The following is a 17,378-nucleotide window of genomic DNA, read 5'->3' as shown; positions in this document are numbered from 1 at the left end:
GAAATCCTTTAATGTAAATGTAGCCTCCAGTAGTAACAATACTATAAAGAATATCTTAATCAGGAACTCACTAGAAAGTTGTGCTGGCTTTGTTTATAGAACACCCTGTAAAATTTTAATGTTTTATGTTTGGCAGATTGGTAAGGATCTTTATGTCAGACTTAAGCAACATGAATGTAGTATAAGAACAGGACAAAAATCAAATGCTTTGTTTAATCATTCTAAAAATTATGATCATTGTATTGACTGCAGTAATGCCAATTCAGTTATTAACTTCAACTCCTTTAACATGAGAAATTTCATTGAATATTATGTTATTAAACACACAGAGAATTGTAACATTAATATTAGTGAAGGTCTATACAAATTGGATAGCTTTATTTTCAACAAAATTTGTAAACAGTTCCCTTTCTTGTCCACACAATAAGATTTAATGACATGCATGTTGTCAGACCCAAACACACCATCCCAAACACCACCATCCCATGATGGTTTTTTACCAATGGCATCTTAGCTACGTCTCTTCTTCGTAGATCAAGTGACTGTTCTATATCTCATTCTTGTATCTGCCCTATTATGTGATCATTACACAAAAATGCACTTGAGACCATATCATATTTCGTTTTCCTGTGGATTACCTGCATAATCAACATGATATTAAAAGTCTTATTTGTGTATTTGTTCTTTGATAATTCTAAAAGTGTAGTTTGTGAATTGTATAACATTAATACTTAAATCAAAGGATGTGTGTATCTCTGTATATTGTCGGTGTTTGATGTAAGAGATCTAATCTATCTTTATGGTCATTGCTTGATGTTAGGGATGTTATCTTCTTGCTTTAACAGTATATGCAGTTAAGGGCATCATCCCTATAAAATGTTAATTTTATGTTGAATATTTAAAGAATGTATATCAATTACACTTTATTGATGACTTTCTCTTAGTTTATCTTCAGCACTTTATGTAAGCAGATAAAGTTTATCTTCAGCACTTTATGTAAGCAGATAAAGTTTATCTTCAGCACTTTATGTAAACATCTTATCTGCACCTTTTGTTGGTCTCTGATACCTAGGATCTAATATGTATTACCCTCAGTATAATTATAATGCTAAAATTTTTTTATCTCCTACAATTGGCAGCTCCTGGTATTCAACATAAGGACGTGATCTGTGCATCCATGCTTTACTGATTGTATAGCTGTCACAAGAATGAAATGTAGCAATTGTCGCAGTTTGGATAGCCTTACAAAAGCATGCAGCAAGCATACAGACTAACACCAAAAAATAATCAGCATCAATAGAAACAAGATTCAACGATAAGAACAGTACCAGCTGGAGAGCATTAATGGCATTTGAAATGTAACATAAAGGGCAAAAGGAGCAGTAATTATAACATTAGTAAAGGGACAGCAGCATAATGAGAGTACTGTACAGATGGGAGGAGTGAGAAAAATCTTTCATCTTTTTGTAAGGAGTGTAAGCAGATAGACTCACATTGTTTGTATGTACATTAGAATTATGATACCAAATCATATTTTGCAGATTATACATGAAAGAATCAGATTATTACAGTTAATGAGCATAGATTATTTACAAACCAGCCCGTGCCAAACTACCTTCTGTGAAAACTCCTAGCACGAACACTGAATTGGAATATTATGGTTGGAAAATTTGAAATGTAAATGCTCCTCTTTATATCCTTGAAGTGATTGTAAGGTATGTATGAAATTTCTTCTTTTTTTTTAAACAAGGGCTGTTTATATAGTGAGGGTGCACGTAATGTTAGAATTATCTTGAACATGGGCAGGTGTTCAGAATTTTCTGACTGGTAGGGTAATAATTTGATGCTGATGGCCAGAATGACTCTGGCCATCAATTGGCCAAAACCTAGACCAAAAGCCCAATAACCAACCAATTTGTTGTTGGAATCAACTTTATAAACATGATTTATATATTATCAACAATGGTCTACAGCAGTTATAAGTGGCAGGCTTGTCTTGTATGATTATGAAGCAGGCAGTCGTTTGGAGAAATGGCTGCAGAGAGTAATGATTTTTAACTTGAGAGAGTATTTGTAACAGGAAATCAATATGGAGGAAAATAGATTATGAAATATGGGGACCGGTATGCCCAGATACTTGTTTTCAGTTAGAGAGTGTGGTGTTTCCCTTATAGATAGAAGATGGAGGGAACCTGACCTTAGCTTGCTTATGCAGAAGACAGACACGAAACAGAAAAGTTGCTGGATTGGGTCGAGTCTGCTACACCACTGTCCAACACACAGGTTTTGAGCTGCTCATTCACTGTAGTTGATCCTGGATGATCAAGTGTAGGTTAGTTCAAGATTGGTCCATCACTCTCAGCCACACACAGATTATGTACGTTTTATCTTCTACAGTTGACCAGCTTTACCTGGGTAGCTAGTGCCAAGACTGGTGCTTTGTTAATCACAATACAGGAATTGTGTGCAGTTTGTCTTGCTAATTCAGCTGTAGGCACCATGGAGTAGGTGGGGTTGTAGCTGGTCCTCCACTCTCCACTACATTTATTTTGAGGTCTTCATCTCTCTATGGCTGATTCGAGTGATCTTGAGTAAGTTGGCTAAAAGTAGTATCCCATCACTCAGGGATCATTTGCACAACTCAGAGACAACACAGACTGGCTATTGACTTCATCTTTAGTGTTCTTCCAGAAGAACTTTAAGCTTAGGCTGTTAGGACCTGCAGCCTTGGAATGCAGAATTGTTATATTACAAGATTGCATCATGGAAAAGCCATATGAATGTTCACAGTGCCAAAAGACTTTTTCATGGAAGCACAGTTTAGTGCAGCACATGGTTTTTCATACAGGAAAGAAGCCATATGAATGTTCACATTGCCTAAAGACCTTTTCACAAAAGTGTCATTTGGTGCAGCATATGACAGTTCATACTGGAGAGAAGCCATATGAATGTTCACAGTGCCAAAAGACCTTCTCACAAAAGAGTGCATTAGTGCGGCACATGACTATTCATACAGGAGAGAAGCCACATGAATGTTTACAGTGCCTAAAGACCTTCTCACAGAAATATGCTCTGGTACAACATATGATTGTTCATACTGGAGAAAAAAAATATAAATGCACTCACTGCCAAAAGGCCTTCTCCAAGGAGGGTAATTTGATGCAACATATGTCTGTTCATACTGGAGAGAAGCCATATGAATGTTCACAGTGTCAAAAGAGCTTCTCACAAAAGAGTACCTTGGTGCGGCACATGACTGTTCATACGGGAGAGAAACCACATGAATGTTTACAGTGCCAAAAGACCTTCTCACAGAAAGATGCTTTGATACAGCACATGAATGTTCATACTGGAGAGAAACCATATCGTTGTACACAATGCCAGAAGGCCTTCTCTAAAAAGAGTAATTTAATGCGGCACATGCCTATTCATCTAAAGGAAAAACTATTTGAATGTTTGGATTGCCAAAAGACTTTTTTCAAGAGATTTTATTTAATGAAGCACATGATTAGTCATACAGAGGAGAAGCTACAAAAATGTTTACAATGCCAAAAGACCCTCTCAACAAAGAGGGCTTTAGTTCGGCATATGAGTGTTCATACGGGAGAGAAGCCATATGAATGTTCACATTGCCTAAAGACCTTCTCGCAAAAGAGTTATTTAGTGCAGCACATGATTGTTCATAATGGAGAGAAGCCATATAAATGTTTACAATGCCAAAAGAATTTCTCCCGTGAAAGTACTTTAATGGACCATATGACACTTCATACAGGACAGAAACCATATGAATGTTCACAGTGCTTAAAAACCTTCTCACTTAAAAGAACTTTAGTGCAGCACATGACTGTTCATACTGGTGAGAAGCCATATGGATGTTCTCAGTGCCAAAAGACCTTTTCCCGAAAGCATCGTTTATTGCAGCATATAACTATTCATAGTGGAGAGAAGCCTCATGAATGTTCACAGTGTCTTAAGACCTTTTCCCGGAAGTGTATTTTAGTTAAGCACATGACTGTTCATACAGTGGAGAAGCCACATAAATGTTCAGATTGCCAAAAGTCCTTCTCTCGAAGGACTACTTTAGCGCAGCACATGATTGTACATACTGGAGAGAAGCCATTTCAGTGTTCGCACTGCCAAAAGACCTTCTCCAGGAAGGGTAATTTAGTGGAACACATGATTTGTCATACAGGAAAGAAGCCATTTGAATGTTCACAATGCCAAAAGACCTTCTCCAGGAAGGGTACTTTAGTGGAGCACATGACTGTTCATGCAAGAGAGGAGCCTCACAAATGTTCACAGAGCATAAAGACTTTCTCAGAAAGTAGTGATTTAATGGAGAATATTATTGTTCATTTTGGAGAAAAGTCATATGAATGAACATAATGCTAGAAGACCTTGTTCATAAAGGGTAATTTAGTGCAGCGCATAACCCTTCAAACTAAAGAGACGCACAATGAATGCTCACAATGTTAGAAGACCTTCTCAGATATGAGAAAATAACTAAAGCACATGATTTCATACAAGAGAGAATGAACATGTATGTTTGCAGTGCCCTCAAGACCTCTTACAGGAAGACTTTAGTGCAGTTCATACTAGAGAGAAGCCTTATGAAGTACTTAACTATTCGTTTGGGAAAGAAACTACACGAAAGTTCACAATTTTTGCACAAGACTACTTATTGGAGCATATGACTACCCATACAGAAGTCACATGAATGTCCATGGTGCCCTACAAACCCTTTGGCAAAGAAGTGCTTTTGTAAAGTACATGACTGCATTCTGAAGAGAAGCCACATTTATGTTCACAGTGCCAAAAGGCTTTCTCCTAGAAGGATCTTTTAGTGTAGATAATCTATTCTTACTGGAGTGACACTACTTTGATGTTTCCAGTGCCAAAGGCCATTTTCCCTTAAGGATAGTTTAATGCAGCACATTACTGATCATGCAAGAGAGGAACTTACATTGCCAGAAGACCTCCTTAGGTTGGAGCGTTTTAATGAAACACATGACTTTTCATGCTGGAGACAAACCATATAGATGTTCATACTGCCAAAAGATGTTTTCCAGTAAAGGTAATTTTGTAGAGGGAATCACTGCTAATACAGGAGAGAAGCCACATGACCCTTCACAGTCTCCAAAGACCAGCTCACTCAGGAATACTTTAGTGTAGCATATGATTTTCATACAGGAATGAAGCTTTTTAGATATTCACATTGCTAAAAGATCTTTTCCCTAAGCAGTCACCTAATTCATCAAATTACTACTCATACAGGAGAGAACCCACAAAGAGGTTTGTATTGTCAAAAGATCTTCCCAAGTAGGAGCAAGTTAGCAAAAGAGATGACTATTTGTACAGTAGACAAGTCATATCAATGTTTAGTGTTAAAAGACCTTTTCTAAGATGAGTAATTCAGTATAGCACATGATTAATCATACAGAAGAAAACCCACAAGAATGTTCACAGTGCCTAAAGACACTATGCAGTAGTATTTTAGTAGATCATATGACCTTTCACACTGAAGAGGAGAGCATGTGAATGCTCACACTGCCAAATAACCTTTTTTGAAAATAGTACTTTTGTCTAATGCATGAGTGGTCATATAGGAGAGAAACCAGATGAATGTTCATATTGCCATAAGACCTCCTTGAACAGTTATCTAAAACATATTTTTAAAGTTAATGAAGGGGAGAAGCCATTCAGGTTTCTTCACTGGTTAAGGCTTTCCCTGTAATGCTGGTGTGCCCCACCATATATTCTGCCATGGTAAACACCATTGTAACCATATGATATCCTTCGAACAACCATCTAAGGAACATTCATTGCCTCTGTTGCCAATAGATAAGTTAGGTAGTGCTGGGGAAGGAAGACAGAAGATAGGCAATAGTGCAGATTCCATCACCTGCAAAACAAATCATTGTCTCTCTCTCCCTCTCATCATTTATGGATAGTTAACATTGTTAATGAAGAATTCTGGAAATTTTAAGTCAATCTGTGCTGAAGATAAAACTTTTCTCCACTTATGAATATAAATATGGTGACATCTGTCAAACTCTTCACCATACTTTTATCCATCAAACAGTAAAGATTTCACCAGCCAAGTATGTTTATAAGGTAACTTACCCTTTAAAAAGTGAATTTGACTGTGTATCCCTTGAGGAGGAATGCTTTATCACCCCAGTGCAGTTTAACGTAAAGTAAGTTTGCATATATATATATATATATATATATCCCTGGGGATAGGGGAGAAAGAATACTTCCCGCGTATTCCCTGCGTGTCGTAGAAGGCAACTAAAAGGGGAGGGAGCGGGTGGCTGGAAATCCTCCCCTCTTTTTTTTTTAATTTTCCAAAAGAAGGAACAGAGAAGGAGGCCAGGTGAAGATATTCCCTCAAAGGCCCAGTCGTCTTTTCTTAACGCTACCTTGCTAATGTGGGAAATGGCAAATGGTGTGAAAGAAGAAGAAGAAAAATATATATATATGTATATCATTTACTTATCTGTTTGTTACACTTTGTCACTGTCTCGTGTGTTAGCGAGGTTGTGCAAGGAAACAGACAAAAGAACGGCCCAACCCATCTACATACACATGTATATACATACACGTCCACACATACACATATACATACCTATACGTTTCAATGTATACATATATATACATTTTTTTTTTTTTTTTATACTTTGTCGCTGTCTCCCGCGTTTGCAAGGTAGCGCAAGGAAACAGATGAAAGAAATGGCCCAATCCCCCCCATACACATGTATATACATACGTCCACACACGCAAATATACATACCTACACAGCTTTCCATGGTTTATCCCAGACGCTTCACATGCCTTGATTCAATCCACTGACAGCACGTCAACCCCGGTATACCACATCGCTCCAATTCACTCTATTCCTTGCCCTCCTTTCACCCTCCTGCATGTTCAGGCCCCGATCACACAAAATCTTTTTCACTCCATCTTTCCACCTCCAATTTGGTCTCCCTCTTCTCCTTGCTCCCTCCACCTCCGACACATATATCCTCTTGGTCAATCTTTCCTCACTCATCCTCTCCATGTGCCCAAACCACTTCAAAACACCCTCTTCTGCTCTCTCAACCACGCTCTTTTTATTTCCACACATCTCTCTTACCCTTACGTTACTCACTCGATCAAACCACCTCACACCACACATTGTCCTCAAACATCTCATTTCCAGCACATCCATCCTCCTGCGCACAACTCTATCCATAGCCCACGCCTCGCAACCATACAACATTGTTGGAACCACTATTCCTTCAAACATACCCATTTTTGCTTTCCGAGATAATGTTCTCGACTTCCACACATTCTTCAAGGCCCCCAGAATTTTCGCCCCCTCCCCCACCCTATGATCCACTTCCGCTTCCATGGTTCCATCCGCTGCCAGATCCACTCCCAGATATCTAAAACACTTCACTTCCTCCAGTTTTTCTCCATTCAAACACACCTCCCAATTGACTTGACCCTCAACCCTACTGTACCTAATAACCTTGCTCTTATTCACATTTACTCTTAACTTTCTTCTTCCACACACTTTACCAAACTCAGTCACCAGCTTCTGCAGTTTCTCACATGAATCAGCCACCAGCACTGTATCATCAGCGAACAACAACTGACTCACTTCCCAAGCTCTCTCATCCCCAACAGACTTCATACTTGCCCCTCTTTCCAAAACTCTCGCATTTACCTCCCTAACAACCCCATCCATAAACAAACATACACAGACATATACATAATTCATACTTGATGTCTTTATTCATTCATGTTCCCACCCTGCCACACATTAAATGACACCCCCCTCCCTCCGCACGCATGCAAGGTAGTGCTAGGAAAAGACAACAAAGGCTACATTCGTTCACACTCAGTCTCTAGCTGTCATGTATAATGCACTGAAACCACAGCTTTCTTTCCACATCCAGGCCCCACAAAACTTCCCATGGTTTACCCCAGACACTTCAGATGCCCTGGTTCAATCCATTGACAGCACATTGACTACAGTATACCACATCATTCTAATTCACTCTATTCCTTGCACTCCAATTGTTCAAAATCTTTTTCACTCCATTGTTCCACCTCCAATTTGGTCTCCCACTTCTCCTCATTCCCTCCACCTCTGACACATATATCCTCTTTGTCAATCTTTCCTCACTCATTCTTTCCATGTGACCAAACCATTTCAATACACTCTCTTCTGCTCTCTCAATAACACTCTTTTTATTACCACACATCTCTCTTACCCTTTCATTACTTACTCGATCAAACCACCTCACACGACAAACATCTAATTTCCAACACATCCACCCTCCTCTGCACAACCCTATCTATAGCCCATGCCTCGCAACCATATAACATTGTTCGAACTATTATTCCTTCAAACATACCCATTTTTGCTTTCCAAGATAATGTTCTTGCCTTCCACACATTCTTCAATGCTCACAGGACTTTCGCCCCCTCCCCCACTCTTTGACTTGCTTATGCATCTATAGTTCCATCCGCTGCCAGATCCACTCCCAGAAATCTAAAACACTTCATTTCCACCAGTTTTTCTCCATTAAGACTTACCTCCCAAATGACTTGTCCCTTAACCCTACTGTACCTAATAACCTTGCTCTTATTCACATTTGCTCTCAGTTTTCTTCTTTCACACACTTTACCAAACTCAGTCACCAGCTTCTGCAGTTTCTCACCTAAATCAGTCACCAGCGCTGTATCATCAGCGAACAACAACTGACTCACTTCCCAAGCTCTCTCATCCACAACAGATTGCATACTTGCCCCTCTCTCCAGAACTCTTGCATTCACCTCCATAACAACCCCATCCATAAACAAATTAAACAACTATGGAGACATCATGCACCCTTGCTGCAAACCGACATTCACTGAGAACCAATCACTTTCCTCTCTTTCTACTCGTACACATGCCTTACATCCTAGATAAAAACTTTTCTTTTCAGTGCTTCTAACAACTTGCCTCCCTCACCATATATTCTTAATACCTTCCACAGAGCATCTCTATCAACTCTATCATATGCCTTCCCCAGATCCATAAATGCTACATACAAATCCATTTGCTTTTCTAAGTATATCTCACATACATTCTTCAAAGCAAACACCTGATCCACACATCCTCTACCACTTCTGAAACCACACTGCTCTTCCCTAATCTGATGCTTTGTACATGCCTTCACCCTCTCAATCAATACCCTCCCATATAATTTCCCAGGAATACTCAACAAACTTATACCTCTGTAATTTGAGCACTCACTCTTATCCCCTTTGCCTTTGTACAGTGGCACTATGCAAGCATTCCGCCAGTCCTCAGGCACCTCACCATGAGTCATACATACATTAAATAATCTTACCAGCCAGTCAACAATACGGTCAACCCCCTTTTTAATAAATTCCACTGCAATACCATCCAAACCCGCTGCCTTGCTGCCTTTCATCTTCCGCAAAGATTTTACTACCTGTTCTCTGTTTACCAAATCATTCTCCCTAACCCTCTCACTTTGCACACGACCTCGACCAAAACACCCTATATTTGCCACTCATTCATCATACACATTCAAAGAACCTTCAGAATACTCTTCATCTCCTTCTCACATCACCACTACTTATTATCACCTGCCCATTAGCCCCCTTCACTGATGTTCTCATTCGTTCCCTTGTCTTATGTACTTTATTTACCTCCTTCCAAAACATATTTTTATTCTCCCTAAAACTCAAAACTCAAACCCTAAAACCTGCTGCCTTGCCGGCTTTCATCTTCCGTAAAGCTTTTACTACCTATTCTCTATTTACCAAATCATTTTCCCCAACCCTCTCACTCTGCACACCACCTCGACCAAAACACCCTATATCTGCCACTCTATCATCAAACACATTCAACAAACCTTCAAAATACTCACTCCATCTCCTTCTCACATCACCACTACTTGTTATCACCTCCCCATTAGCCCCCTTCACTGAAGTTCCCATTTGCTCCCTTGTCTTACGCACTTTATTTACCTCCTTCCAAAACATCTTTTTATTCTCCCTGAAATTTAATGATACTCTCTCACCTCAACTCTCATTTGCCCTCTTTTTCACCTCTTGCACCTTTCTCTTGACCTCCTGCCTCTTTATTATATACATCTCCCACTCATTTGCATTTTTTCCCTGCAAAAATCGTCCAAATGCTTCTCTCTTCTCTTTCACTAATAATCTTACTTCTTCATCCCACCACTCACTACCTTTTCTAATCAACCCACCTCCCACGCTTCTCATGCCACAAGCATCTTTTGCGCAAACCATCACTGCTTCCCTAAATACATCCCATTCCTCCCCCACTCCCCTTACCTCCTTCGTTCTCACCTTTTTCCATTCTGTACTCAGTCTCTCCTGGTACTTACTCACACAAGTCTCCTTCCCAAGCTCACTTACTCTCACCACTCTCTTCACCCCAACATTCTCTCTTCTTTTCTGAAAACCCCCCACAAATCTTCACCCTCGCCTCCACAAGATAATGATCAGACATCCCTCCAGTTGCACCTCTCAGCACATTAACATCCAAAAGTCTCTCTTTCGTGCGTCTATCAATTAACACGTATTCTAATAACACTCTCTGGCCATCTCTCCTACTTACATACTTATACTTATGTATATCTCGCTTTTTAAACCAGGTATTCCCAATCACCAGTCCTTTTTCAGCACGTAAATCTACAATCTCTTCACCATTTCCATTTACAACACTGAACACTCCATGTATACCAATTATTCCCTCAACTGCCACATTACTCACCTTTGCATTCAAATCACCCATCACTATAACCCGGTCTTTTGCATCAAAACCACTAACACACTCATTCAGCTGCTCCCAAAACACTTGCCTCTCATGATCTTTCTTCTCATGCCCAGGTGCATATGCACCAATAATCACCCATCTCTCTCCATCAACTTTCAGTTTTACCCATATCAATCTAGAATTTACTTTCTTACACTCTATCACGTACTCCCACAACTCCTGATTCAGGAGCAGTGCTACTCCTTCCCTTGCTCTTGTCCTCTCACTAACCCCTGACTTTATCCCAAGACATTCCCAAACCACTCTTCCCCTTTACCCTTGAGCTTCGTTTCACTCAGAGCCAAAACATCCAGGTTCCTTTCCTCAAACATACTACCTATCTCTCCTTTTTTCTCATCTTGGTTACATCCACACACATTTAGACGCCCCAATCTGAGCCTTCGAGGAGGATGAGCACTCCTCGCGTGACTCCTTCTTGTGTTTCCCCTTTTAGAAAGTTAAAATATATATATATATATATATATATATATATATATATATATATATATATATATATATATATATATAGAGGTTGAACCATTATGTGACATTCATTTTCTCATTTCATTTCAAGCTAGAAGTTTCAGTTTTCTAAATTATTTCTTACATTTTTCATATAATATATATATGTATATGTGTCTGTGTGTGTGTATATGTGCGTGTGTATGTGTATGTATATATATATGTATATATATATATATATATATATATATATATATATTATCCCTGGGGATAGGGGTGAAAGAATACTTCCCACGCATTCCTCGCGTGTTGTAGAAGGCGACTAGAGGGGACGGGAGCGGGGGGCCAGAAATCCTCCCCTCCTTGTATTTTTTAACTTTCTAAAATGGAAAACAGAAGAAGGAGTCACGCGAGGAGTGCTCATCCTCCTCGAAGGCTCAGATTGGGGTGTCTAAATGTGTGTGGATGTAACCAAGATGAGAAAAAAGGAGAGATAGGTAGTATGTTTGAGGAAAGGAACCTGGATGTTTTGGCTCTGAGTGAAACGAAGCTCAAGGGTAAAGGTGAAGAGTGGTTTGGGAATGTCTTGGGAGTAAAGTCAGGGGTTAGTGAGAGGACAAGAGCGAGGGAAGGAGTAGCAGTACTCCTGAAACAGGAGTTGTGGTAGTATGTGATAGAATGTAAGAAAGTAAATTCTCGATTAATATGGGTAAAACTGAAAGTTGATGGAGAGAGATGGGTGATTATTGGTGCATATGCACCTGGGCATGAGAAGAAAGATCATGAGAGGCAAGTGTTTTGGGAGCAGCTGAATGAGTGTGTTAGTGGTTTTGATGCACGAGACCGGGTTATAGTGATGGGTGATTTGAATGCAAAGGTGAGTAATGTGGCAGTTGAGGGAATAATTGGTATACATAGGGTGTTCAGTGTTGTAAATGGAAATGGTGAAGAGCTTGTAGATGTATGTGCTGAAAAAGGACTGGTGATTGGGAATACCTGGTTTAAAAAGCGAGATATACATAAGTATACATATGTAAGTAAGAGAGATGGCCAGAGAGCGTTATTGGATTACGTGTTAATTGACAGGCGCGCGAAAGAGAGACTTTTGGATGTTAATTTGCTGAGAGGTGCAACTGGAGGGTTGTCTGATCATTATCTTGTGGAGGCTAAGGTGAAGATTTGTATGGGTTTTCAGAATAGAAGAGTGAATGTTGGGGTGAAGAGGGTGGTGAGAGTAAGTGAGCTTGGGAAGGAGACTTGTGTGAGGAAGTACCAGGAGAGACTGAGTACAGAATGGAAAAAGGTGAGAACAATGGAAGTAAGGGGAGTGGGGGAGGAATGGGATGTATTTAGGGAATCAGTGATGGATTGCGCAAAAGATGCTTGTGGCATGAGAAGAGTGGGAGGTGGGTTGATTAGAAAGGGTAGTGAATGGTGGGATGAAGAAGTAAGATTATTAGTGAAAGAGAAGAGGGAGGCATTTGGATTATTTTTGCAGGGAAAAAATGCAATTGAGTGGGAGATGTATAAAAGAAAGAGACAGGAGGTCAAGAGAAAGGTGCAAGAGGTGAAAAAGAGGGCAAATGAGAGTTGGGGTGAGAGAGTATCATTAAATTTTAGGGAGAATAAAAAGATGTTCTGGACGGAGGTAAATAAAGTGTGTAAGACAAGGGAGCAAATGGGAACTTCAGTGAAGGGCGCACATGGGGAGGTGATAACAAGTAGTGATGATGTGAGAAGGAGATGGAGTGAGTATTTTCAAGGTTTGTTGAATGTGTTTGAGTGGCAGATATAGGGTGTTTTGGTTGAGGTGGTGTGCAAAGTGAGAGGGTTAGGGAAAATGATTTGGTAAACAGAGAAGAGGTAATAAAAGCTTTGCGAAAGATGAAAGCCAGCAAGGCAGCAGGTTTGGATGGTATTGCAGTGGAATTTATTAAAAAAAGGGGTGACTGTATTATTGACTGGTTGGTAAGGTTATTTAATGTATGTATGACTCATGGTTAGGTGCCTGAGGATTGGCGAAATGCGTGCATAGTGCTATTGTACAAAGGCAAAGGGGATAAGAGTGAGTGCTCAAATTTCAGAGGTATAAGTTTGTTGAGTATTCTTGGTAAATTATATGGGAGGGTATTGATTGAGAGGGTGAAGGCATGTACAGAGCATCAGATTGGGGAAGAGCAATGTGGTTTCAGAAGTGGTAGAGTATGTGTGGATCAGGTGTTTGCTTTGAAGAATGTATGTGAGAAATACTTAGAAATGGAAATGGATTTGTATGTAGCATTTATGGATCTGGAGAAGGCATATGATAGAGTTGATAGAGATGCTCTGTGGAAGGTATTAAGAATATATGGTGTGGGAGGCAAGTTGTTAGAAGCAGTGAAAAGTTTTTATCGAGGATGTAAGGCATGTGTACGTGTAGGAAGAGAGGAAAGTGATTGGTTCTCGGTGAATGCAGGTTTGCGGCAGGGGTGTGTGATGTCTCCATGGTTGTTTAATTTGTTTATGGATGGGGTTGTTAGGGAGGTGAATGCAAGAGTTTTGGAAAGAGGGGCAAGTATGAAGTCTGTTGTGGATGAGAGAGCTTGGGAAGTGAGTCAGTTGTTCGCTGATGATACAGCGCTGGTGGCTGATTCATGTGAGAAACTGCAGAAGCTGGTGACTGAGTTTGGTAAAGTGTGTGAAAGAAGAAAGTTAAGAGTAAATGTGAATAAGAGCAAGGTTATTAGGTACAGTAGGGTTGAGGGTCAAGTCAATTGGGAGGTAAGTTTGAATGGAGAAAAACTGGAGGAAGTAAAGTGTTTTAGATATCTGGGAGTGGATCTGGCAGCGGATGGAACCATGGAAGCGGAAGTGGATCATAGGGTGGGGGAGGGGGCAAAAATCCTGGGAGCCTTGAAGAATGTGTGGAAGTCGAGAACATTATCTCGGAAAGCAAAAATGGGTATGTTTGAAGGAATAGTGGTTCCAACAATGTTGTATGGTTGCGAGGCGTGGGCTATAGATAGAGTTGTGCGCAGGAGGGTGGATGTGCTGGAAATGAGATGTTTGAGGACAATGTGTAGTGTGAGGTGGTTTGATCGAGTAAGTAACGTAAGGGTAAGAGAGATGTGTGGAAATAAAAAGAGCGTGGTTGAGAGAGCAGAAGAGGGTGTTTTGAAATGGTTTGGGCACATGGAGAGAATGAGTGAGGAAAGATTGACCAAGAGGATATATGTGTCGGAGGTGGAGGGAACGAGGAGAAGTGGGAGACCAAATTGGAGGTGGAAAGATGGAGTGAAAAAGATTTTGTGTGATCGGGTCCTGAACATGGAGGAGGGTGAAAGGAGGGCAAGGAATAGAGTGGATTGGATCGATGTGGTATACCGGGGTTGACGTGCTGTCAGTGGATTGAAATCAGGGCATGTGAAGCGTCTGGGGTAAACCATGGAAAGCTGTGTAGGTATGTATATTTGCGTGTGTGGACGTGTATGTATATACATGTGTATGGGGGTGGGTTGGGCCATTTTTTTCGTCTGTTTCCTTGCGCTACCTCGCAAACGCAGGAGACAGTGACAAAGCAAAATATATATATATATATATATATATATATATATATATATATATATATATATATATATATATATATATATATATATATTTTTTTTTTTTTTTTTTTTGCTTTGGGAGCAGGGGGCTGGAAATCCTCCCCTCCCATTTTTTACTTTTCCAAAAGAAGGAACAGAGAAGGGGGCTAAAGTGAGGATTTTCCCTCTTAGACTTGGTCCTCTTTTCTTGGCGCTGCCTTGCTAACGCAGGAAATGGTGAATATGCATAAAAGACTCCATCTTTCCACCTCCAATTTGGTCTCCCTCTTCTCCTCGTTCCCTCCACCTCCGACACATATATCCTCTTGGTCAATCTTTCCTCACTCATTCTCTCCATGTGCCCAAACCATTTCAAAACACCCTCTTCTGCTCTCTCAACCACGCTCTTTTTTATTTCCACACATCTCTCTTACCCTTACGTTACTCACTCGCTCAAACCACCTCACACCACACATTGTCCTCAAACATCTCATTTCCAGCACATCCATCCTCCTGCGCACATCTCTATCCATAGCCCACGCCTCGCAACCATACAACATTGTTGGAACCACTATTCCTTCAAACATACCCATTTTTGCTTTCCGAGATAATGTTCTCGACTTCCACACATTTTTCAAGGCTCCTAAAATTTTCGCCCCCTCCCCCACCCTATGATCCACTTCCGCTTCCATGGTTCCATCCGCTGACAGATCCACTCCCAGATATCTAAAACACTTCACTTCCTCCAGTTTTTCTCCATTCAAACTCACCTCCCAATTGACTTGACCCTCACCCCTACTGTACCTAATAACCTTGCTCTTATTCACATTTACTCTTAACTTTCTTCTTCCACACACTTTACCAAACTCAGTCACCAGCTTCTGCAGTTTCTCACATTGAATCAGCCACCAGCGCTGTATCATCAGCGAACAACAACTGACTCACTTCCCAAGCTCTCTCATCCCCAACAGACTTCATACTTGCCCCTCTTTCCAGGACTCTTGCATTTACCTCCCTAACAACCCCATCCATAAACAAATTAAACAACCATGGAGACATCACACACCCCTGCCGCAAACCTACATTCACTGAGAACCAATCACTTTCCTCTCTTCCTACACGTACACATGCCTTACATCCTCGATAAAAACTTTTCACTGCTTCTAACAACTTGCCTCCCACACCATATATTCTTAATACCTTCCACAGAGCATCTCTATCAACTCTATCATATGCCTTCTCCAGATCCATAAATGCTACATACAAATCCATTTGCTTTTCATATATGTATATAGTATTTTTTTTCATTATACTTTGTCGCTGTCTCCCACGTTAGCAGCGAGGTAGCGCAAGGAAAGAGACGAAAGACTGGCCCAACCCACCCACATACACATGCACTTACACGTCCACACACGCACATATACATACCTATACATTTCACCGTATACATATATGTACCTACACAGACATACACATATATACACGTGCACATAATTCATACTTGCTGCCTTTATTCGTTCCCGTTGCCACCCCACCACACATGAAATGACAACCCCTTCCCCCCACATGCATGCAAGGCAGTGCTAGGAAAAAACAACAAAGGCCACATTCGTTCACACTCAATCTCTAGCTGTCATGTACAATGCACCGAAACCACACCTCCCTTTCCACATCCAGGCCCCACAAAACTTTCCATGGTTTACCCCAGACACTTCACATGCTCTGGTTCAATCCATTGACAGCATGTTGACCCCGATATACCACATTGTTCCAATTTATTCTATTCCTTGCATGCGTCTCACCCTCCTGCCTGTTCAGGCCCAGATCGCTCAAAATCTTTTTCACTCCATCTTTCCACCTCCATTTTGGTCTCTCACTTCTCTTCGTTCCTTCCACCTCTGACACATATATCCTATTTGACAATCTTTCCTCTCTCATTCTCTCCATGTGACCAAACCATTTCAAAACACCCTCTTCTGCTCTCTCAACCACACGCTTTCTATTACCACACATCTCTCTTACCCTTTCATTACTTGTATATAAATTGTCTTATTTTTGAGAAACAAACAGGTACTGCATGTAGAATTATTGCTTTGGTAATCATTACTTATTTTCATGCTATCATTTTCGTTATATACTTGATGATATTGAGAAGTAATGGTTATTTCTTGTGATTTGACAAGGGTTAACTTGACTGATGTGTTATTGTTAAGAAAGACAGTGTAACACTTGTTATGAATGTAAGAAAAATTAAAGATGTTTTGACAAATATTTGTCAGTTCTGCTGAATTTTGTATCCATTACCCTACATTATTATTGAGATTACTTTTTTAGTGATCTTTAGAGTGATGTGTATAGTTCTTTTATATTTTGACATTCCTTTGGTCCAGATTTATATATATTTGGTGTTGTCTTTCCTGTTCATTAACAAAAATTTTGGTTGTAAATCTTAGATTATTTTACCCCTGCTAATATCTCTACATGATGAAATCACTTCAGTATAGCAC

At 40.2% G+C, this 17,378-nt stretch overlaps 1 protein-coding gene across 3 annotated transcripts in view; it reads left to right on the top strand.

Moving 5' to 3' along the window:
* The window catches only part of LOC139745709 (uncharacterized), a 509,563-nt gene that overhangs the window by 77,360 nt on the left and 414,825 nt on the right, over window positions 1-17,378 (top strand). For 2 of the 3 annotated variants that reach the window (XM_071656153.1, XM_071656152.1), the window contains one exon: window positions 1,140-7,170. The exons of the other annotated variant lie outside the window; for it this stretch is intronic. In XM_071656153.1, coding sequence (XP_071512254.1) covers window positions 2,764-4,380 — 1,617 coding nt within the window. In that variant the 5' untranslated portion in view covers window positions 1,140-2,763 and the 3' untranslated portion in view covers window positions 4,381-7,170. Of the gene's footprint in view, window positions 1-1,139; window positions 7,171-17,378 lie in introns of those variants that run through there. 3 annotated transcript variants of the gene reach the window in all.

Source organism: Panulirus ornatus, chromosome 62, assembly GCF_036320965.1.
Source record: "Panulirus ornatus isolate Po-2019 chromosome 62, ASM3632096v1, whole genome shotgun sequence".
In the NCBI taxonomy this organism is placed as follows: Eukaryota; Metazoa; Arthropoda; class Malacostraca; order Decapoda; family Palinuridae; genus Panulirus; species Panulirus ornatus.
This window is presented reverse-complemented; position numbering and strand designations above follow the sequence as displayed.